Below are 25165 nucleotides of genomic sequence, written 5' to 3' on the forward strand. Positions count from 1 at the left end.
ATTCGGCCCATCGAGTCTGCACCGACCACAATCCCACCCAGGCCCTATCCCCACATATTTACCCGCTAATCCCTCTAATTTATGCTTCTAAGGGGCAATTTTTAACCTGGCCAATCAACCTAACCCGCACATCTTTGGACTGTGGGAGGAAACCGGAGCACCCGGAGGAAACCCACGCAGACACGGGGAGAATGTGCAAACTCCACACAGACAGTGACCCGAGCCGGGAATCGAACCCGGGACCCTGGAGCTGTGAAGCAGCAGTGCTAACCACTGTGCTACCGTGCCGCCCTTAATCACCTTAATCACCTCTTAATTTTCTAAATTCCAGGGAATGTAACCATAGTTTGTTTAACTCTCATAATTTAAGTCTTGGAATCTTGGTATTATTCTGGTAAATCTATGTTGCACTGTAGGACTTGAGCACAGAAGTGCAGAACTGAGGGAGTACTGCACTGTCAGAGGTGCAGCCTTTAGGATGAGGTTCCCCCCCCCGCCCATCTTTTTCTCCGGTGGATGTAAGCAATCCCAAGCACAAATTGTAAAAATGCTCTGTTTGATTTTGATATCCCTTGTAAATTTCTTTTCATGTTCCTTTATAGATCTGTTCTTTTCAATTTTTATTGTTCCCTGTATATCTCCCATTCACCAAGACCTGTGCTTTTAAAATTTTTTGTGCTAGTTTTTTAGCTTTATGTTGCCACTTGGTTCTTTAGTCACCCATTGCCTTGTTCCTTGGTAAGCAACTTCTGTTTTACATTAATTTTTCAACATATTTTACTGATCTGTAGTTTTACCCATGAGCAAATTTGCCCACTTTGCTGTGGATAATCCGTGCTTTCAACATCAGTCCCTGCCAAACACTACCTAAATCTAGGCCATTGCTCATAATACATCTAGTATGGCACTCATCTTGTTGGTTCAAAGGCATATTGTTGCAGAAGAACTTAGACGTATCCAAGAAATTCACTACCTTTCTGACACGCGCGAGTCTGTTCATCCAAATCCATATGAAAGTAAAAATCCCCCCCCCCCCCCCCCCCCCCACCACCCCCATTCAGAACATTCTGCTTTTGCTACGTGCTAGTCAAATCTCTGCCTTTACACAATCTACCACTTCACACCTGCTACCAGGGAGCCTATACACAGCTCCCACTACTTTTCCATTTCTTAATTCTGCACAGTGTCATTGCCTTTCTAATTCTTGCCATATCCTCTCGCTATTGAGGCAGTTTCATTCTTAAGGTTACTCCTCCCCTTCCACAAATGTTTCCCTTCTTTCCTGTAGATGTTATAAGCAGATATATCATAGAATCTCTACAGTGGAGAAGGAAGCTATTTGGCCCATCGAAGCTGCACGGATTCTCTGGCAGTATCTTACCTAGGTCAATTCCCCGCCCTATCCCCGTAACCACCTACGTTTCCCATGGTTAATCCATCTAACCTACACATCTTGGGACATTAAGGGGCAATTTAGCATGGCCAATCAACCTAATCTACCAACCTAATGCACATTTTTGGATTGTGGGAGGAAACTGGGGCATCCAGAGGAAACCCACGCAGACACGAGGAGAATGTGTAAACTCCACACAGTTACCCAAGGCTGGAATTGAACCCAGGCCCCTATGTGAGGAACATAGGAACAAAGGAATTAGGAGCAGAAGTAGGCAAAGTCAGCCCTTTGAGCCTACTCCGCCATTCAATCAGATCATGGCTGATCTCTCCCTGGTCTCAAGTCCACCTCCCCACCTGTTCCCCATATCCTCTTTCCCTTTTTTTATTTGAAATATATCTATATCTCTCTCGACACCATTCAATGATTTAGGCTCCACTGTGCTATGGGGCAATGAGTTTCACAGATTCACCACCCTCTGTAAGAAGTAGTTCCTCCTCATCTCAATTTTAAATCTACTGCCTCTCAACTTACACCTGTGACCTCTTGTTCTAGATTGCCCCATAAGATGAAACATTTGGTCTATGTTTAATTTATCAATCCCGTTTAAAGTTTTATATACCTTGATCAGATCACCCCTCATCCTTCTCAATGTCTAAACTCCAGTGAGTATAAACTGTTTAATCTCTCCTCATGAGTCAACCCTTTCATCCCTGGAATCAATCTGGTGAACCTCTTCTGTACTGCCTCCAATGCCACCACAAACTTCCTCAAATAAGGAGACCAGAACTGGATACAATACTCCAGATGTGATCTCACCAACACACTGTACAGTTGCAACAACACTTCGCTACTTATATACTCCAGTCCTTTTGCAATAAATGCCAACATCCTATTTGCCTTTTTTATGCCATGCTGCACCTGTATACCGACTTTCTGCGATTCATGAACATAGACAGCCAGATCCCTCTGCCTGGACACATTTTGAATCTGCTTTCCATTTAGGTAATAACTTGCTGTTCTATTTTTTCTGCCAAAATGGATAACCTCACATTTATCCACATTACACTCATCTGCCAAATTTTAACCTATTCTCCTAGCCTACCTATATCCGTCTGTAAAATCTTTATATTCTCTTCCCTGCCTGTTTTCCCACCTATTTTAGCATCATCTTCAAATTTTGCTATGTTACTCTCTGTCTTCACTTGCAGATCATTTATATAGATTGTAAACAGTTGAGGTCCGAAGACTGATCCCTGCGGCACCCCGCTCGTTACATTTTGCCAGCCAGAGAAGGACCCATTTATCCTGACCCTCTGCTTTCTGTCAGTCAGCCAATCCTCAATCCAATCTAGTACTCTACCCCCAATTCTCTGCAATCTCACTTTCTGGATCAGTCTTTTATATGGCACCTTGTCAAACGCCTTCTGGAAGTCTAGGTATACCACATCCACAGGTTCCGCACTATCCACCTTGCTGGTTATGTCCTCAAAGAATTCAAGCAAGTTTGTCAAGCACGACTTACCATCGTAAAACCATGCTGTCAATGGTGGATGGAGCTTTGTCTTTCCAAATGCTCAGTTACCACCTCAATTAATTCCAGCAACTTTTCCACCACAGAGGTCAAGCTAACGGGTCTATAGTTTCCTACATTTTGCGCCTCTCCCTTTTTGAATTGGAGGAGCATATTAGCATCATATTAGGTGGATGTTTCCAATGCACCGGGACTTTACCAGAATCCAAGGAATTTTGAAATTCATATATTGTATATTGAGTTCCCCGTCTTCAGCATCTTACAGCATTGTCTAAGTACGGCTGAGTTATACCCTCTTGAGTTGAATTTGCACCAGCAACTTATTCAGTTTGTTCCTTATACTTCAAATTTTTATAAAAGAATGCTTATTTGGGCCACATGCCTTAACCTGACCTTCATCTCTACTGTTTTATTCATATCTTCCTCTCTCCTTGTTGAATTACCAAGTGCCTAAAGCAGAATTCCTTATAACACTTGCCCTACTCTTGTTTGTTTTTCAACTATTATTTATACTGCCCTTTTTGCCCGAGTCCTACTGCCCACGCATAAGTTGAAATGCCTTGTGATCACCCTATTTACCCCTTCCACATGGACCTAGTTCCAGCTTGACTCAGGCTGGGAATGCAATGGTGTGATATAGAGACCTATAAGATAATGAAGGGGCTGGATAGGGTAGAGATGGAGAGATTCTTTCCACTTAGAAAGGAAACTAGAACTAGAGGGCACAGCCTCAAAATAAAGGGGGGTCAGTTTAGGACAGAGTTGAGGAGGAACTTCTCTCTGAGGGTGGTGAATCTCTGGAATTCTCTGCCCACTGAAGTGGTGGAGGCTACCTCGTTGAATATGTTTAAATCACGGATAGATGGATTCCTGATCGGTAAGGGAATTAGGGGTTATGGGGATCAGGCGGGTAAGTGGAACTGATCCACTTCAGATCAGCCATGATCTTATTGAATGGCGGGGCAGGCTCGAGGGGTTAGATGGCCTACTCCTGCTCTTATTTCTTATGTTCTTATGTGATGGTGATGTCACGAGACTAGTAATCTAGAGGCTCAGTCTATGCTCTGAGGAACATTAACTATGGGTTCAAATCCCACCGCGGCAGCTTGTGGAATTTAAATAATTCTGGAATTGAAAGCTAGTCTCAGTAATGGTGAACCTGAAACTATCCTCGATTGTTGTAAAATTCCATCTGGTTCACTAATTTCTTTTAGGGAAGGAAATCTGTCATCCTTGAAATGTGGTTGACTCTTTGCTGCCCTCTGATATAGCTTAGCAAACCAATGGCAAATAGGGATGGGCAACAGATGCTGGCCTTGAGAGTGATGCCCACATCCCATGAAAGAATTGTTCTTAAAAGGCGGACCTGCCCATACAATACAATTTCTTTCTGTGAGACTATAAAAATTTCAGGTTTAGTGAATGCTCTGTAAACTGAAAAGATGCACGGTGAGCAAATTTTAATAGAGACTGCAAAACAGGCACTGAGCTCAGATTGGTGGCTTCAGCAGTTATGTTTTTCTACAGGGCAGTGGAGCAGGAGATGGAGGACTGTGTTGTCCCAACAGATGTGAAATCCATTCTGCAGCAGGAGATGCAGCATTTGGAACACGGACACCTTCAGTACTTCCGACTCTGGTACCTTCTCTGTGTCCTGGAGGCACAGGCAGCTGATAAGAAGGGAGGATCTAGAAACATCTGGTTGAACTCTGCAGAGGAAAGGTGAGGAAAAGATCCACAAGAGCCAAGAACCTTGTAATCATAGAATCCCTACAGTGCAGAAAGAGGCCATTCGGCCCATCGAGCCTGTACCGACGACGATCCCACCCAGGCCCTATTCCTGTAACCCCACTGATTTACCCTGCTAATCCCTGACATTAATGGTCAATTTAGCATAGCCAATCAACCAAACCCGCACATCTTTGGAGTGTGGGAGGAAACCAGAGCACTCAGAGGAAACCCACACAGACACGGAGAATGTGTAAACTCTACACAGACAATGACCCGAGGATGAAATTGAACCCGCATCTCTGGCACTGTAAGGCAGCAGTGCTAACCACTGTGCCACCTATGTAGTTGCTGTGAGTTGGCGGCAGATGGAGCTTGGTACGGGTGAGAGGGGAGGTGTGGGCAGTGGGGGAATCAGTTGTGGGGCTCTTGGAGGCAGGAGGGGCTTTGGGGAAATTGATCATGTCTCCAAAATAGCCCAAAATTCCAAGATGCGCAACTATAGCTAGTCTTTATTCTTGATTGAGGACTGAACTGTCAGGTGCACTTCTGGCAAGGTCAGTATTGCAAATAGTGAGATTTTTATCGACCTGCCACTCTCCAGCTCTGATGACCTAACTCTGGCTCCAGTAGAGAGCCCAAAGTCCTGGAGTAAGCAGTTGATTATATTATTTATTTTGTATATTCTATCCCAGAACATGGTGGTTAAGACATCCTGTTTCTGTGCAACCATTAGTTTTTAACTTTATTTGAAGCATGCAAACTGCCATGTTCTCTCGGGTGCCTGTTGTCGCTCGTGTCACAGTTGAGATGTGATGGGAATATATAAATGTATTCATCAGCTGGATGACTTTTGTGCTTTTCCAAAATGGACACTGGCTACGCGGACAAAATGGTTCAGACAGTCACCTGATGCCTTGCAGCAGTTTCAAAGTAGCAATGACCATGGGGAAGGGGGTCTGTTCCAGCTAAATCCAAACAAAGGGAACCCTTCACACATCTTATTTGATTTATTATTATTGTATTAGTATACAGTGAAAAGTATTGTTTCTTGCGCGCTATTCAGACAGAGCATACCATTCAGAGAAGGAAAGGAGAGTGTGCAGAATGTAGCCAGTCATAGCTAGGGTATAGAGAAGATCAACTTATTGAGCGGTAGGTCCATTCAAAAGTCTGATGACAGCAGAGAAAAGTCTGTTCTTGAGTCAGTTGGTACATGTCCTCAGACTTTTGTATCTTTTTCCTGACGGAAGATGGAAGGGAATGTCCAGGGTGTGGGAGGTCCTTGATTATGCTGGTTGCTTTTCGAAGGCAGCGGGGAGTGTAGATAGAGTCGGTGGATGAAAGGCTGATTTGCGTGATGGTCTGTGCTTCGTCCACAACCCTTTGTAGTTTTATTTTTGCAGTCTTGGACAGAACAGGTTGAGAACCTTGGTTCTCGAGGGAGATTATAACACTGATTAAGAGGAAGAGAGAGTTGTATGAAATGTACAGGCAGCAAGGAACAGATCAGATGCTCGAGGAGTATAAAAAGTGCAAGAAGCTACTTAAGAGGGAAATCAGGAGGGCTAAAAGAAGACATGAGGTTGCTTTGGCAGACAGAGTGAAGGAAAATCCAAAGAGCTTCTATAGGTATGTTAGGAGCAAAAGGATAGTGAGGGATAAAATTGGTCCTCTTGAAGACCGGAGTGGTAGACTGTGTATGGAACCAAAAGAGATGGGGGAGATACTAAATGGTTTTTTTGCATCCGTATTTACTGAGGAAACGGGCATGGAGTCTACGGAAATAGGGCAAACAGGTAGGGAGGTCATGGAACCTTTACAGATTAAAGGGGAGGAGGTGCTCGCTGTCTTGAGGCAAATCAGAGTGGATAAATCCCCAGGACCGGACAGGGTATTCCCACGGACCTTGAGGGAAGCTAGTGTTGAACTTGCAGGGGCCCTGGCAGACATATTTAAAATGTCAGTATTCACGGGGGAGGTGCCGGATGATTGGAGGGTGGCTCATGTTGTTCCGTTGTTTAAAAAAGGTTCCAAAAGAAATCCGGGAAATTATCGGCCAGTAAGTTTGACGTCGGTGGTGGGCAAGGTATTGGAAGGTGTGATAAGGGATAGGATCTACAAATATTTGGATAGACAGGGACTTATTAGGGAGAGTCAGCATGGCTTTGTGCGTGGTAGGTCATGTTTGACCAATCTATTAGAGTTTTTCGAGGAGGTTACCAGGAAAGTGGATGAAGGGAAGGCGGTGGATGTTGTCTACCTGGATTTCAGCAAGGCCTTTGACAAGGTCCCTCATGGGAGGTTAGTTAGGAAGGTTCAGTCGCTGGGTATACATGGGGAGGTAGTAAATTGGATTAGACACTGGCTCAATGGAAGAAGCCAGAGAGTGGCTGTGGAGGATTGCTTCTCTGAGTGGAGGCCTGTGACTAGTGGTGTGCCGCAGGGATCGGTGTTGGGTCCATTGTTGTTTGTCATCTATATCAATGATCTGGATGATAATGTGGTAAATTGGATCAGCAAGTTTGCTGATGATACAAAGATTGGAGGTGTAGTGGACAGTGAGGAAGGTTTTCAAAGCTTGCAGAGGGATTTGGACCAACTAGAAAAATGGGCTGAAAAATGGCAAATGGAATTTAACGCAGACAAGTGTGAGATATTGCACTTTGGAAGGACAAACCAAAGTAGAACGTACAGGGTAAATGGTAGGACTCTGAAGAGTGCAGTTGAACAGAGGGATCTGGGAATACAGGTACAGAATTCCCTAAAAGTGACGTCACAGGTGAATAGGGTCGTAAAGAGTGCCTTTGGTACATTGGCCTTTATAAATCGGAGTATCGAGTATAAAAGTTGGAGTGTTATGGTAAGGTTCTATAAGGCATTGGTGAGGCCGAATTTGGAGTATTGTGTACAGTTTTGGTCACCTAGTTACAGGAAGGATGTAAATAAGGTTGAAAGAGTGCAGAGAAGGTTCACAAGGATGTTGCCGGGACTTGAGAAACTGAGTTACAGAGAGAGATTGAATAGGTTGGGACTTTATTCCCTGTAGCGTAGAAGATTGAGGGGAGATTTGATAGAGGTGTATTAGATTTTGATGGGTATAGATAGAGTGAATGCAAGCAGGCTTTTTCTGCTGAGGCTCGGGGAGAAAAAAAACCAGGGGGCATGGGTTAAGGGTGAAAGGAGAAAAGTTTAAAGGGAATATTAGGGGGGGCTTCTTCATGCAGAGAGTGGTGGGAGTGTGGAATGAGCTGCCGGATAAAGTGGTAAATGCGGGGTCACTTTTAACATTTAAGAAAAACTTGGACGGGTTCATGGATGAGGGATATGGTCCAAGTGCAGGTCAGTGGGACGAGGCAAAAAATGGTTCGGCACAGACAAGAAGGGCCAAAAGGCCTGTTTCTGAGTTGTAATTTTCTATGGTTCTAACAGGAGCCATACCAAGCTGTGACATAACCAGAAAGAATGCTTTCTCTGGTGCATCTGTAAAAGCTGGTGAGAGTCATAGTGGGCATGCCAAATTTCCTTAGTCTCCTGAGAAAGTAGAGGCATTGGTGGGCTTTCTTAACCATAGCATTGGCATGGAGGGATCAGGACAGGTTGTTGGTGATCTGGACACCGAGAAACTTGAAGTTCTTGACCATTTCCACTTCGTCCCCATTGATGTGGACAGGGGCATGTTCTCCACTATGCTTCCTGAAGTTGACGACCATCTCCTTTGTTTTGTTGACATTGAGGAAGAGATTATTGTCGTTACATGAATTCACTAGATTTTCTGTCTTTTTCCTGTACTCTGTCTCATCATCATTTGGGATCTAACCCACCACAATGGTGTCGTCAGCAGACTTGAAAATAGAGTTGGAGTGGAATTTAGTCCCACAGTCATAGGTATATAAGGAGTATAATAAGGGGCTGAGAACACAGCCTTGTGGGGCACCGTTGTTGAGGATGATCATGGAGGAGGTGTTGTTGCCTATGTTGTTGCAGTCTTTAGGTTAAGAAGTCTGGGATCCAGTCACAGAGAGAGGAGCTGAGCCCCAGACCATGGAATTTGGAGATGAGTTTTGTAGGAATAATGGTGTTGAAGGCTAGTCAATAAGTAGGAGTCTGACATCGGTAACTTTGTTATCTAGGTGTTCCGTCCATCATGGTGCTAATGGCCAAAGCGTTAGCAATTATGACACAATGGTTTTGACCAAGAGAGCGTCAGTTAACTCCACTCCAATGACTCCAAAAACAAAGGGAATCCCGACTCCAATTAAACCTCAAGATTCCAGGAATCTGGCGTCCACATTGAGGAGGTTCGTCATGTGATCTCCCCCAAGTACTTTGTGATGATTGTTGGAACTGAATTCGAGCAGTTATTGTTTTGACCTTGAACGTGAACAGACACCAGAAAACTCCCTGTGCTGGTACCATCAAGCTGGGAGCAGCAGAAAGAATTCTGACACTCATTAAACCTGCCAACTGTTGGAACCTCAGAAATCATGTCTCCCAACTAACTCACTCTTGTGTCTTCTCCTGTCCTGGTGGTCTCACTCTGAGAAGATGGGGTATTCTCCAACTAGCCAAATAGTTTGGTGGCACAGTGGTTAGCACTACTGCCTTACAGCGCCAGGGATCCGGGTTCAATTTCTGGCTTGGGTCAGGTCTGTGCAGAGTCTGCACATTCTCGTGTCTGTGGGTTTCCTCTGGGTGCTCTGGTTTCCTCCAAAAGATGTGCTGGTTAGATGCATTGGCCATGCTAAATTCTCCCTCAGTGTACCCGAACAGGTGCCAGAGTGTAGCAACCAGGGGATTTTCACAGTAACTTCATTGCAGTGTTAATGTAAGCCTACTTGTGACAATAATAAATAAATGTAAACGTAAACCTCCCCTCAGAAGGAACATTCCAGTTGACTTCTGATTCTGGACTCTGGACATATGTAGAACCCATACTTGAGAAGCTGAGTTACAGAGAGAGATTGAATAGGTTGGGACTTTATTCCCTGGAGCGTAGAAGAATAAGGGGAGATTTGATAGAGGTGCATAAGATTTTGATGGGTAAAGATAGAGTGAATGCAAGCAGGCTTTTTCCACTGAGGCGAGGGGAGAAAAAAACCAGAGGGCGTGGGTTAAGGGTGAAAGGAGAAAAGTTTAAAGGGAATATTAGGGGGGGCTTCTTCACGCGGAGAGTGGTGGGAGTGTGGAATGAGCTGCTGGATAAAGTGGTAAACATTTAAGAAAAATGGTTAACATTTAAGAAAAACTTGCACGGGTTCATGGATGAGAGGGGTGTAGAGGGATATGGTCCAAGTGCAGGTCAGTGGGACGAGGCAAAAAATGGTTCGGCACAGACAAGAAAGGCCAAAGGGCCTGTTTCTGAGCTGTAGTTTTCTGTCCTTCTATTGTGGTTGTGCCCTGAACCCTCTTCCTTTTTCCTTAAAAGAAAAATCAGGATAGGACTATGAACAGGTGGAGAGTGGGGAAAAAGTTTAAATTCCCCCCCCCCGCCCCTTAAGTGGATCTCGTAACCCATGCAATCCCAGTTACACCTTGACCAGCTGACCATCTAGGTATGTGATATCAAACCCCAAGGATTGTAATGCCACATCCTTGCTGGAGATGTTTTCAGCATGTTGATTGATCTCTGGTACGATGCCCAAATGACCATCCTTCATTTGTTCTACGTGATGAGTTGTAGCATCTATAAACCTGACCTCGTCCAGTATCCAATTGGACTGCTGGCTGGTGATGAGGAACCCGAGTCAATTTTTTTTTCTAACCCAGGGAAAACGATTATGTTGCTGCACACAAGATCTTTCTGTCTGTAGGACAGTATTGCACTGACCAATCTGTATTGAGAAGGCATTGAGGAAATTTTCCATTGGTTTTGTAATAGCGGTGTTATATTAGTTTATTTTCCTTCAGAAAAAAGCAGTGGAATGTTTCTGACGTTTTATGTTGATGTTTGAATGACTTTGTTTTGATAGGGAGCTGCAGGGATGTTGTATTGCTAACCTTGTGCTCAGTGGTTCTGTAGTGACCCTTACTGATGGACAGTACCAACATCAATTCACACGGAGAAGTGGGTTGATATCGCAAACTGCACTAATGGTTGGAGACAGAGTGATAGTAAGTGGTCAGGAGAAAATACTACTTGCTGTGTCTTCTGGATATATCACTGAAGTCCACTCCTCCCAGGTTACCTGCAAACTTGATCGGTAAGGACTCTACATTGTCATGATTTTTTTAGGAAACATTGAACCTTAAAATCCAAGGACAGGGCATCGAGTATAAAAGTTGGCAAATTATGTTACAGTTGTATAAAACATTGGTCTGGCCATATGCTTTCTTTACCAATTTTTCCATCTGTGCTGTCACTCTTAAGGATCTGTGGACCTGTACTCCCAGATCTCTGTGTGTCTACGCTCCTGACGGTTCTGCCATTTATTTTATAGCTCCCACCTGAATTGGATCTACCAAATACATCACCTCGTGTTTGTCCGGATGAAATCCCATCTGCCATTTCATAAAATCATAGAAACCTACAGTGCAGAAAGAGGCCATTTGGCCCATCGAGTCTGCACCGACCACAATCCCATCCAGGCCCTATCCCCATATCCCTACATATTTACCCACTAATCCCTCGAACCTACGCATCTCAGGACACCCAGGGGCAATTTTAGCATGGCCAATCAACCTAACCTGCACATCTTTGGACTGTGGGAGGAAACCGGAGCACCCAGAGGAAACCCACGCAGACATGAGGAGAATGTGCAAACTCCACACAGACAGTGACCCAAGCTGGGAACCGAACCCAGGTCCCTGGAGCTGTGAAGCAGCAGTGCTAACCACTGTGCTACCGTGCTGCCCATTGTGCTACCATGCCCCCAGAATTATCTGCCTAATTATCTATATTCTGCTGTATTCTTTGACAATCTTCATCACAATCCGCAACTCCACCAATCTTAGTATCATCCCCAAACTTGTGAATCGGACCAGCTACGTTTTCTTCCAAGTCATTTATATATATATATATATTACAAATTGCAGAGGTCCCAGCGCTGATCCCTGTGGAACACCACTAGTTACGGACCTTCATTCAGAAAAAACACACTTCCACCGCTACCCTCTGTCTTCTATGGCCAAGATGTGGAGATGCCGGCGTTGGACTAGGGTAAACACAGTGAGAAGTTTAACAACACCAGGTTAAAGTCCAACAGGTTTATTTGGTAGCAAAAGCCACAAGCTTAAATTGAGTTTGTGTCTTTATATGCTCTGTTTGTGAACAGAATTCCCACTCACCTGAAGAAGGGGCTTGCAGCTCCGAAAGCTTGTGTGGCTTTTGCTACCAAATAAACCTGTTGGACTTTAACCTGGTGTTGTTAAACTTCTTTCTATGGCCAAGCCAATTCTGAATCCATCTAGTTAGTTTAATCTTTAATCTTTTGCACCAGTCTGCCATGAGGGACCTTGTCAAATACTGTACTAAAGTCCATGTGGACAACATCCACAGCCCTTCCCTCGACAATCATTTTTGTCACCTTCTCTGACCTGCTGTTGTAACCACAGTATTTGTATGGCTAGTACAGTTTCTGGTTCATGGTAATCCCCAGGATGTTGATAGTGGGGGATCCTGCAACAATAATACCATTGAATGTCAAGGTCCTCAAAGATATATATTTCCTGCAATACCATTTCTTAGTTACCTATCCTCTATTCTGATGACATAATATTTCACTCCCCTCTCCTTCATTTGTCGTGCCTTCATTACATATTAAACCTTGCCAAACCCACTTCACTGCATTTAAAAAGTTTGCTATGAATGATGGTTAGATTCTCTCTCGTTGGAAATGGCTATTGCCTGACACTTGTGTGGCTGGAATATTACTTGCCAGTTGTGAGCCCCAGCCTGGATATTGTCCAGGTCTAGCTGCATTTGGACCTGGTCTTGAGTATCTGAGGAGTCGAGAATGATGCTGAAAATTTCAATCATCAGCAAACATCCCCACTTCTGGCCTTATAATAGAAGGAAGTGGGTGTTTGTTGTTTGTCATGGGTGTTTTGTTCGCCCAGGTAGGGAAGATGTGCCAGAGTTCCCATTCATGGGCACTGTTATTGACTCCAAACCCAAGGGGCTTGTGCGAGGTTGTCAGGTCTTTGTGGCTGGATAACCTGGCAGTGCTCCTTGTGTACGTTTGCACAAAGAAGAATAGTCACATTGTGGAAGTGCCTGAAGGCGTTCACTGCTTGTGGACTTGCAATGCGCTAAAATCCATGGACCCAGAAACAGGAATGGCACCTGCTGAGCCAAGCTGAACTGAGTCTGCCCAGTGGGTGCCATCATCAGCAAACAGCAGCTCCACTCTTGATTTGGTATGTGTCAGTAGTTGATGCAGGTTGAAGAGTCTGCCATCCTCTTTGATTTGATTTATTATTGTCACATGTATTGGGATACAGTGAAAAATATTGTTCCTTGCGCACTATACAGACAAAACATACCATTCATAGAGAAGGAAAGGAGAGAGTGCAGAATGTAGTGTTACAGTCACAGCTAGGGTGCAGAGAAAAATCGACTTAATGAGAGGTAGGTCCATTCAAAAGTCTGACAGCAACAGGGAAGAAGCTATCCTTGAGTCAGTTGTTACGTGACCTCAGACTTTTGTATCTTTTTCCCGATGGTGGAAGAAAGAATGTCTGGGGTGCGTGAGGTCCTTAATTATGCTGGCTGCTTTTCCCGAGGCAGCGGGAAGTGTAGACAGAGTCAATGGATGGGAGGCTGGTTTGCGTGATGGATTGGGCTACATTCACGACCTTTTGTAGTTCCTTGCGGTCTTGGGCAGAGTAGGAGCCCATACCAAGCTGTGATACAACCAGAAAGAATGCTTTCTATGGTGCATCTGTAAAAGTTGGTGAGAGTCATCGCTGACATGCCAAATTTCCTTAGTCTTCTGAGAAAGTAGAGGCGTTGGTGGGGCTTTCTTAGCTGTAGTGTCGGCATGGGGGGACCAGGACAGGTTGTTGGTGATCTGCACACCTAAAGACTTGAAGCTCACGTCCCTTTGTACTTCATTCCCATTGATGTAGACAGGGGCATGTTCTCCTTTACGCTTCCTGAAGTCGATGACAATCTCTTTCGTTTTGTTGACATTGAGGGAGAGATTATTGTTGCCGCACCAGTTCACCAGATTCTCTATCTCATTCCTGTACTCTATCTCGTCATTGTTTGAGATCCGACCCATTACGGTGGTGCCTTTGGAAGTAGATGTGTAGCCCTCTGTCACGCCAGCTCTTTCCCCTCCAAGCATCGTACTGAAGAAAACAGGGAAGGGTCTGTGCCAGAAGACACTGTGCCATGGGGCGGCACGGTGGCACAGTGGTTAGCGCTGCTGTCTCACAAGCCAGGGACCTGGGTTCAATTCCCGGCTTGGGTCACTGTCTGTGCGGAGTTTGCACATTCTCCCCGTGTCTGCGTGGGTTTCCTCCGGGTGCTCCGGTTTCCTCCCACAGTCCGAAAGACGTGCTGGTTAGGGTGCATTGGCCGTGCTAAATTCTCCCGAGGTGTACCCGAACAGGTGCCGGAGTGTGGCGACTAGGGGATTTTGACCGTAACTTTATTGCGGTGTTAATGTAAGCAGACTTGTGACACTAATAAATAAGTTTAAAACTTAAACACCCTTTCTTAACATCATTGGCTCAGTAAGAAGTCTCACAACACCAGGTTGAAGTCCAATAGGTTTATTTGGAATCAAGAGCTTTTGGAGTGCTGCTCCTTCATCAGAGTGACTCTCCCCATTACCTCATGGAAGTAGGGATGTTGCCCTGAGAATGTTCCATTCTGCTTAATCTGACTTTTTTGACCTAATTTTCGGATTGGAGGCAGGTTGCTAGTGGAGTGCCGCAGGGATCAGTGCTTGGTCCTCTGCTCTTTGTGATTTTTATTAATGACTTAGAGGAGGGGGCTGAAGGGTGGATCAGTAAATTTGCTGATGACACCAAGATTGGTGGAGTAGTGGATGAGGTGGAGGGCTGTTGTAGGCTGCAAAGAGACATAGATAGGATGCAACGCTGGGCTGAAAAATGGCAAATGGAGTTTAACCCTGATAAATGTGAGGTGATTTATTTTGGTAGGACTAATTTACATGTGGATTACAGGGTCAAAGGTAGGGTTCTGAAGACTGTGGAGGAGCAGAGAGATCTTGGGGTCCATATCCACAGATCTCTAAAGGTTGCCACTCAAGTGGATAGAGCTGTGAAGAAGGCCTATAGTGTGTTAGCTTTTATTAACAGGGGGCTGGAGTTTAAGAGCCGTGGGGTTATGCTGCAACTGTACAGGACCTTGGTGAGACCACATTTGGAATATTGTGTGCAGTTCTGGTCACCTCACTATAAGAAGGATGTGGAAGCGCTGGAAAGAGTGCAGAGGAGATTTACCAGGATGCTGCCTGGTTTGGAGGGTAGGTCTTATGAGGAAAGGTTGAGGGAGCTAGGGCTGTTCTCTCTGGAGCGGAGGAGGCTGAGGGGAGACTTAATAGAGGTTTATAAAATGATGAAGGGGATAGATAGAGTGAACGTTCAAAGACTATTTCCTCGCGTGGATGGAGCTATAACAAGGGGGCATAACTATAGGGTTTGTGGTGGGAGATACAGGAAGGATATCAGAGGTAGGTTCTTTACGCAGAGAGTGGTTGGGGTGTGGAATGGACTGCCTGCAGTGATAGTGGAGTCAGACACTTTAGGAACATTTAAGCAGTTATTGGATAGGCACATGGAGCACACCAGGATGATAGGGAGTAGGATAGCTTGATCTTGGTTTCAGATAAAGCTCGGCACAACATCGTGGGCCGAAGGGCCTGTTCTGTGCTGTACTCTTCTATGTTCTATGAAGTTCATTGATGAAGCAGCTGAAGTTGTGACAAGTGATGGTATCATCCACACTATTTGCCACCCCTCTAATGTTTGGTATCATGAGCAAATATTGAAATTGTATTCTGTATTCCATTAATCTTAGCATTGAACTTCACTGTTTACCATCCTCCGGTCAGAAAAACAATCATTTACCATGACTTATTTTCTGTCCTGAAGCCAATTTCTTTTCGCAGGTCGTCAGAGACCCCTCCTCTTCCATTAACCTCAATTTTGTTATGGGGTACTTTATGGCAAAGCCCTTCTGCTATCTGCAACACCACTCCCTTTAGTTACTCAGGATGCAAGCCATCTTGACCAAACGATTTATCTACTCAAAGCATAGCCAGCCTTTCCAGGGAATGCCCTCCCTATCGATTTTCAGTCCGTTCATTTCCTCTACCACCTCCACCAATCTTTTGTCAGCATCCTCTTCCTAGGTAAATACCGATGCAACGTGTGTATTACGTATTCAAGCCATGCCCTATGTCACCCTCTTTGTCCCTAATAGGACCCATCCCATAGTTTACTACCTTTTATTATTTACATATTGCTAGACAATTTTTGGATTCCTTTTTGTTAACTGCCATTCTATTATACCATATTTACCAGCCTTATTCCTCCCCCCCACCCCCCCCGACCTATTGTATTCAATGTTGCCTGCATCTCACTGGAGGAATTTACCAGCCATACATCATACAACTTGTTTCATTTAGTTTTTTATTCTTTATCTTACTTGATATTCAAGTTGCTTCATCCAGAAACAAAAGTCCACAAAATTGTTGCCTAATTTTTACCACCTTGCAGGTTAGTTTGTTTTATCCCAATAACTTTTTTACTTGTACTCCACCCACACTATTCCTATTTGTCTTTCATTTGGTCACAATGTTTTGTGTCTTTTGAAACTTAACTACTGGATTCAAGGGCAGCATGGTGGCAGCGGTTAGCACTGCTGCCTCACAAGTGCCAGGGACCCACGTTCAATTCCAGCCTCAGTCACTGTGTGGAGTTTGCACTTTCTCCCTGTGTCTGTGTGGGTTTCCTTTGGGTGCTCCAGTTTCCTCCCACAGTCCAAAAATGGTGGTTAGGTGGATTGGCCATACTAAATTGATCCTAGTGTCGGGGGGTTAGAAGGGTAAATATGTGGGGTTACAGGAATAGGACCTGGGTGGGATTGTGGTCGGTACAGACTCGATGGGCCAAATGGCCACCTTCTGTACTGTAGGGATTCTATGAAGATTTGATAGAATAGCTTAGGAGTTAAACACACATCCATAATCCTTGCAGTAAGTGGAACCTGATTTCAGAATCATTGATGACATCATCCTTCTCATCTTCTCACTGCACCTAGAACCTTAACAGTCTCCAGTTAGCTCATCTTATTCCAACAACAGGGAAAAACCTAGTAGACCTTCGTGCCACTTATCTACCTGTTGTAGATGCATATGTTCGTAACAGTATTGGTCAGACTGACCACTGCACAGTACTTGCGGAGACTAAGTCCATCTTCACATTGAAGATATCCTCCATCGTTTTGTGTGACACCACCACTGTGCTAGATGTGATAGATTTTGAACAGATCTGACAACTCAAAACTGGGCATCTATGACATACTGTGGCCATCAGCAGCAGTAGAATTGTATACAACAATCTGTTACCTTATGGCTCGGCATATCCCCCATTATACAAGTACCATCTAGCCAAGGGATCAACCCTGGTTTAATGGACAACAGGAGCAGCATAAGGCATTGCTAAAAAATGAGGTGTCAATCCGGTAAAGCTACAACACTCAACTACATGCATGTCAAAGAGTGGAAGCAGCATCACAACAGCGCAAAAGAGAACAATACAGCACAGGAAACAGGCCCTTCGGCCCTCCAAGCCTGCACCGATCATGTGTTCCTAACTGGACCATCCGTTTGTATCCCTCTATTCCCAGTAAAGAACAATGCAGCACAGAACACGAGCATTTGCAATTGTCTTCTGCCAGAAGAGGGCGGCATGGTGGCAGAGTGGTTAGCACTGCTGCCTCACAGCTCCAGGGACCCGGGTTCAATTCTAGCCTCGGGTGACTGTCTGTGGAATTTGCACGTTCTCCCCATGTTTGTGTTAGTTTCTTCTGGGTGTTCCGGTTTCCTCCCTCAGTCCAAAGATGTGTAGGTTAGGTGGATTGGCCATGCAAAATTATCCTTTCGTGTCCCAAAATGTTTAGGTTAGGGGGATTAGTGGGGTAAATGCGCAGGGCTGTGGGGAATTGGGTGAGATGCTCTGTCAGAAAGTTGGTGCAGACTCAATGGGCAAAATGGCCTCCTTCTGCACTGTAGAGAATCTATGATTATAAGTGCCGAGTAAATGATCCACCTTGATTTTCTCCTGAGATCCCCAGGATCACAGATGTAGGCCTTCAGTCAATTTGATTCACACTGTGGCATGAAGTCATTGGATACTGCAAAGGCTATGGCCCTGACAACATTCCAGCAATAGTACTGAAGACTTGTGCTCCAAAACTTGCAGCACTCCCAGCCATGCAGTTCAATTGATAAAGCCGTTTTCAACACCCTACTGTCATACCTTTCTGCCTTCAGAGATCTATGGAAAATGTCTGTTCTATGATTTTGAATACCTTTATCCAATCTCTTCTCAACCTCTGTTCCACAAGAAGATCAGTCCCAACTTCTCTAATTTTTCTATGTAACTGAAGTTCCTCATCAATTGCATTTTATGAGCCACTTATCCACCTGTTCCACCAAGCTGTCCATGTCCTTTTGAATTTCTGCACTCTCCCCATCACGGTTCACAATTTCAAGTTTTGTATCATCTGCAAATTTTAGAACTATGCCCTGTACACGAAAGCCATTATTTGATTTGAAAGAGAGTAAAAGATAGAATTAGGAGGTATGCTGGGCACAGCTTGCAAGGAGTTGCATTGCTCCGGCGCCGTCTTGAAAAAAAAATATTTCATGAAGAAATCCACCATAAACTTTTGTCCAGTCCGAAAAACAAATGTTTGTCACGACTGTTTCCTGTCGCTCAGCCAATTTTGTATCCATGTTGCTACTGTCGCTTTTATTCCAGGAGGTATAACTTGCTCACAGTCAGTTGTACATTTTATCAAATGCTTTCTGGAAGTTCATTACCTACATCAACAGCATTATCCTCAACAATCCTCTTTGTGACCTCATCAAAAAAAATCAATGTTAATTAAACACAATTCATCCTTAAATCTATGCTGTCTTTCCTGCCCAAATGACTTGTTAATTTTGTCCCAAAGTATCATTTCTAGAAGCTTCCCCATCGCTGAGGTTAAACTGACTGGCCTATAGTTGTTGCGCTTATCTTTAAAACCTTTTGTGAATAAGGGTGCAACATTTAAAATTTTCCAGTCCTCTGGCTCCACCATTGAGTCTAAGGAAGACTGAAAGATTACAGCCAGTGCCTCTGTAATTCCCACACTCGCTTCCCTCCGTTTCCTTGGATGCATCTCATTTGGTCCTGATGCCTTATCAACATGAAGTACAGGCAGCCTACCATTTCTTCATCAGTTTTAAACATGTCAAGAGTCTGAATTTACCTCCTCTTTCACCATGACCTGGGCAGCAGCATCTTCCTTGGTAAAGCAGATGTGAAGTATTTGTTTAATACTTCAGCTTTGCCCCCTGCTTCCATGTATCAATCCCCCTTTTGGTTTCTAATTGGATCCACTCCTACTCTTATCACCCTTTTACTATTTATATCCCTATAGCAGATTCTCTTTTATATTAATTGCCAGTCTCTTGTTCTGTCTTTGCTTTTCTTATTTGATTTTTCAATTCCTCTTTGAACCTTCTATATTAGGCCCTGTCCTCAATTATCTAAATTATCTGTCATTAGTACACTTTTTCTGCTTCATCTTAATTTCTGCCTTTATCATCATCCAGGGAGCTCTGAATGTGTCTGTGCTACCTTTTCCCCTTTATGGGAATATGCTTAACTGTACTTGAACAATTTCTTATTTAAAGGCAGTCCATTCTTCAGTTACAGTTTTACCTGCTAATTTTTGATTCCTGTTTATCTGGACCAGATTCGTTCTTGCCTAACATTCATGCCACACGCGCCAGGCAATGACATCTCCATCAAAAGAGAATCTGATCACCTTCCCTTGATATTCAGTGACATTACCGTTACTGAATTCCCACCATCAACAACACCCTGTGGTCACCATTGACCAGAAGCTGAACTGGACTAGCCTTATAAATACTGTGGCTGCAAGAATAACTTAGGGCTGGAAATTCTGTGGCGAGTAACTCATCTCCTGACTTGTCAAAGCCTGTCCACCATCTACAAGGCTCAAGTTAGGGGTGTGTTGGAATACTCCCCACTTGTATGGTGAGCGCAGCTCCAACAATACTCATGAAGCCCAACATCATTCAATACAAAGCAACTTGCTTGAACAGCATCCCATCCACCACCATAAATATTCACCCTCTCCTGATGCACAGTGGCAGCAGTGTGTACCATCTACAATTTGCACTGCCGCAACTCTCAAGGTTCCTTCAACAACATGTGTCAAACTGTGACCACTACTACCAAGAAGGACAAGAGCAGCAGATGCATGGGAGCACCACCACCTGCAAAATTCCCTGCTTGGAACTATGTCTCCATTTTTTCATTCACTCAAAATCTTGGAACTCCCTTGCTAATGGCATAGTTTAAAAAAAATTTTTTTTAAATACTTTTCCAATTCAATCAAATCAAATCCAATTCAGAGTCTCAACAAGTTGAGACATTTCAGATCCAGGCTGACAAGACAGGGTGAGCGACCAAACCACCCTGTCCTGGGCCTGATCTACATGAGCCAAGCTGATTGGAGAAGGGGGAGGTTCCTCCTCCAAGACTTGAGCTCATTTGCATCTTAGCCAAAAAGCCGAGATGCCGCTTTTAAAAATTGCTTCATATGAAACATATGAAGCTTCAGTGTAACCTAATGACCCCAACCAAGTGCGGCCGACCATGGGCTGCCGACCATACTACACTTGATCTTAGCCAAAAGGCCGAGAAGCGATGCTAATGGCATAGTTGGTGTAGTAAGAAGTCTCACAACACCTGGTGTTGTGAGACTTCTTACTGTGTTTACCCCCGTCCAACACCGGCATCTCCACATTATAGTTGGTGTACCCATACCAGATGGACTGCAGTGGTTCAAAAAATAGTTCAACATCATCTTGTCATGGCAATTAGGGATGGGCATCAAAGGCTTTCATTATCAGTGATGTCTACATCTGATGAATGAATATATACATATATAAATATATTATGATCTCCACGCAGTCATTTGTTTTGGAGTGTGGCATTCTAGCTCCTCATCTTGTCGTGTTTTAAAATATACTGGGTCAGAATGCTGCATCATGGTGAATAGAACTTTTCTTTGCCATGCAGGAACCTGTCTAGATATCCTCTAGAAACTGTCTTCAGACTCGACCATGATGAAGGAGTTGGAACTCTGAAAACTCATTTAGGAAATCTTTCAAAATTGATGGAACAATCTGCAGTCAGGTAAGCTGGGACTGTGGAAGAGACACATTGCTGTGTACCTTTTTTGTTTTTTGTACTTGACCAGATAAAGGGCTGCCAGTTCCCTGGGTAATGGAAAGCATTCTTGTTTGAGCATCAAACACTACATGTGCTTGATGCTCAAACTACATGGGGGTGGCATGGTAGCACAGTGGTTAGCACTGCTGCTTCACAGCTCCAGGGACCTGGGTTCGATTCCCGGCTTGGGTCACTGTCTCTGTGGAGTTTGCACATTCTCCTCGTGTCTGCGTGGGTTTCCTCCGGGTGCTCCGGTTTCCTCCCACAGTTTCCTCCCACAGATGTGCGGGTTAAGTTGATTGGCCATGCTAAAAAATTGCCCATTAGTGTCCTGAGATGCATAGGTAGGTTAGAGGGATTAGCGGGTAAATGTGTCGGGATATGGGGGTAGGGCCTGGGTGGGATTGTGGTCGGTGCAGACTCGATGGGCCAGATGGCCTCTTTCTGTGCTGTAGGGATTCTATGTCATGCATTAGATACAGTAAGAAGTTTAACAACACCAGGTTAAAGTCCAACAGGTTTATTTGGTAGCAAAAGCCACACAAGCTTTCATGTAAATTGAGTCTGTGTCTCATTCGGCCCATTGAGTCGGCACCGACCACAATCCCAATCCCACCCAGGCCCTATCCCCATAACCGCATGCATTTATCCAGTTAGTCCCCCTGACACTAAGAGGCAATTTAGCATGGCCAATCCACCTAACCCGCACATCTTTGGGCAGAATTGAATGGATGAACTTGAGGGAAATGAACATGGGAGGGCTATGGGAATGAATGGGTGAATGGGACTGATTGGAATGTTCTGCAGAGAACCAGCATGTACTCGATGGGCAGATTGGCTTCCTATGTCTCTATGACTCTAAATGAGAGGAGTTTGTCATAAAGGCAAATGTCATGGTTGTGGGCAACTTTAACCTTCATATAGACTGGTCAAATCAAATTGACAGTAAGCAATTTGGAAGGCAGATTCATGGAATACATTTGAGATGTGTTGTGGAATGAACCAAGGAAAAGTCTATTCTAGATTTTGTTTTGTTAATGAGACAAGGTTAATTAAACTTAAGGGATACCCCGTGGAAGAATTGATAGACTTTCACATTGAGTTCAAGAGTGATGCACTAAATTCTGAAACTGGAGCAATAGGTGCAAGGGGTAAATTGAATACAGTGGATTTGAAAATTAGACGTAAAGGTACAATGTTAACCAATGGCAAATGGATAGAAATAATTCGGAATCTCAATGAAAATACAGAGCTGCAGGAAGGATGTTTCCCCTGGCTGGGGATCTAGAACAGTAAGAGTTTTAACAACACCAGGTTAAAGTCCAACAAGTTTATTTGGTAGCAAATACCATTAGCTTTTGGAGCGCTGCTCCTTCGTCAGATGGAGTGGAAATGTGATCTAGAACAGTCTCAGAATAAGAGATAGGCCATTAGGACTAAGGTGAAGAGGGTGGTGAATCTCTGGAATTCCAGAGGGCTGTGGAGGTTCAGTCACTGAGTGTGTTCAAGACTTAGATTTTTACAGATTAAAAACGTCAGGGATACAGTGTTAGTGTATGGTGTTGAAGTAGAAGATCAGCCATGATCTCTCTGAATGGCAGTGGGGGCCTGAAGGACTGAATGGTCTATTCCTATTTCTGTGCTGTTATGTACAGCAAGAAATGTGGAAGGCAATTGGTGTATTGACATATATTGCAAGGGTGCAGAAGTATAAGAGTGAGTAAGGTACACTTTGTCCTATTGTGAAGGGCTGTGATAAGACCATATCTGGAGTATTGTGCTGTTTTGGTGTCCATGTCTAATGAAGGATAGACTTGTCTTAGATGGGGTTGCAATGAAACTTCACTGCTGGGATGAGAGGATTGCCCTATAATGAAAGATTGAGTATGACAGGCTTATCTTCTCTGGAGTTTAGAAGAAGAGGGGAGTATTTTATTGAAATCCATAAGATTGCATGAAAGCGTGACATGGTAGGTGCTGTAGGTTGAGTGTTTAAGACTGAGATCAGAAGAAATTTCTTCACTGCGAATCTTTGGAATTCTCTAGCCTAGAGGATTGTGTATGCTCAGTTGTAGAGTATATTCAAGTCTTAAATTGTTATGTTTTTGGACCACAAAGGAATCAAGGGATATGGGGATCAGGTGATAATGTTGAAGTTGAATATTAACTAAAATGGTATTGAATGCTGGAGCAAGCTCGAGGCCATATTGCCCACTCTGGCTCCTGTTTCTTGTATTTTTATGCTAGAGCTCCAGTTAGAGCATTGTATTCAACTCTGGACATGACACTTTGAGGATGTCAAAACCTTGGGGAAGGTACAGAAGGGATTTATTAAAATGGGATCAGGGAGTTCAGTAATACTAAGAGGCAGGAGAAGCTGGAGTTCTCAGAGCAGCGAAGGCGAAGAGGAGGTTTGACAGAGGGGTTCAAAATCATGAATGGCTTTAATAGGGTAAATAGGGAGAAATTTGATGGGCAGAATAGCCCCCTCCTATGCTGTAAATGACTTTGTTTCCAGCAGTAGAAGGGTCAGTTATCAGAGAGCACAAATTTAAAATTAAAGATGATAGGAGGAAATATTTTACACGGCAAGTTATGATCGGGGGAAAAAAATGAGAGTCTTGAGAGCCATACAGGTTAATTGGATGTCTCCACCACAAAGAGTTAGCACCGAAACAATGGACCAATTAGCCTATGTGTGTGTGAGAGATTCTTCCTATGTTGTGGCATTGTAAAATTCTGTGATCTACACTGTCCCCCATCAAATACTCCCAGGGCAGGTACAGCACGGGGTTAGATAGAGAGTAAAGCTCCCTCTACCCTGTCCCTATCAAACACTCCCAGGACAGGTACAGGACAAGTTAGGTGCAGAGTTAGATTATTGGACATGGGGCAGTGTCGAATAACGAGCCGAATGACACTCTGTGAACAAGGTGCTCTGAAAATAAAATCTCAATGCATTCATTTTTCACTTATGTTCGATTTAATCTGGTATCAAAATAATGAGTTGTTCTGTATTTCCTTAGCAATAAGCTACGAGATTTGATCATAGGACTCAGGCCTCCGCAGTTCATTCCCTACTTGAGCACTGTACTCCCACGGGAAGCCAAGGAAACTGTGGCCAATATTCTGCGAGGTATGCTCCATTTCCCCCTGCCTCCTCCTCTCCTCCCAACCCCTGCCAGCTTCCTTCTACCCCCACACTCCCCGCCTATTCAGCCACTGAAACATTCATTTTGCTTTCTGTTATCCAAGGCCTGAACAAACCTCAGAAGCAAGCAATGAAACGGGTACTGCTTTCCAAGGACTACACGCTGATTGTGGGCATGCCTGGAACAGGCAAAACTACCACCATCTGTACTTTGGTAAGGAACAGCACCCAAGATGGTAACACAGTGTTACACTCATAGGAATATGACTAATATTGTGAATAATGTAGGTGTTAACTGCCTGCAGCAGGGCTGACTAATTGGTGTCAGTTCCTGATGTGGCAAAGAAAGGTGAACACTTGCTACATTTCCAGGTTCTACAGTAAACCCTCCTGGTACTGCTGGCCAATTCAGTCTGTCGTTGGTTTTATTATTTCCAATACAGCAATATGTTACTGTTGATATGAAAAATGTATTTCCATGTTAATTTTCAGATATATTTAGTAACTATTTTTCTATTCTTTCAGGTTAGAATGCTTCATGCCTGTGGTTTCAGTGTCCTCCTGACCAGCTACACTCACTCAGCTGTTGATAACATTTTGCTGAAACTGGCTCGATTCAAGGTGGGCTTCCTGCGTTTGGGACGTTATCAGAAGGTCCATCCTGACATTCGGAAATTCACTGATGAGCATATTTGCAGAAGAAAATCCATCCAAACTCTGACTGAGCTGGAAGAGCTGTACAAGAGTGAAGTAAGTGAAACAATGTTGACTGAGGGCTTAGTTTCACCTGATTGAACCTGTGGATGTGGTGTATCTGGATTTCCAGAAGGCATTTGACAAGGTGCTGCACCAAATTCTGCTGCATAAGATAAAGGTACAAGGTGTTACGGGTAATGTATTAGCA

The 25165-nt window shown here is 44.1% G+C and overlaps 1 protein-coding gene and 1 pseudogene across 1 annotated transcript in view; one reads left to right on the forward strand and one right to left on the reverse strand.

Moving 5' to 3' along the window:
* The window catches only part of dna2 (DNA replication helicase/nuclease 2), a 100664-nt gene that overhangs the window by 43712 nt on the left and 31787 nt on the right, over positions 1–25165 (forward strand). The window contains exons 9-14 of the mRNA XM_078204796.1: positions 4455–4649; positions 10628–10858; positions 20958–21074; positions 24137–24246; positions 24366–24475; positions 24787–25011. Of these exons, the coding sequence (XP_078060922.1) occupies positions 4455–4649; positions 10628–10858; positions 20958–21074; positions 24137–24246; positions 24366–24475; positions 24787–25011 (988 nt within the window). The remainder of the gene's footprint in view (positions 1–4454; positions 4650–10627; positions 10859–20957; positions 21075–24136; positions 24247–24365; positions 24476–24786; positions 25012–25165) is intronic.
* LOC144486760 (U2 spliceosomal RNA) lies at positions 20411–20584 on the reverse strand (annotated as a pseudogene).

This window comes from Mustelus asterias, unplaced genomic scaffold (assembly GCF_964213995.1).
Source record: "Mustelus asterias unplaced genomic scaffold, sMusAst1.hap1.1 HAP1_SCAFFOLD_451, whole genome shotgun sequence".
NCBI lineage: Eukaryota > Metazoa > Chordata > Chondrichthyes > Carcharhiniformes > Triakidae > Mustelus > Mustelus asterias.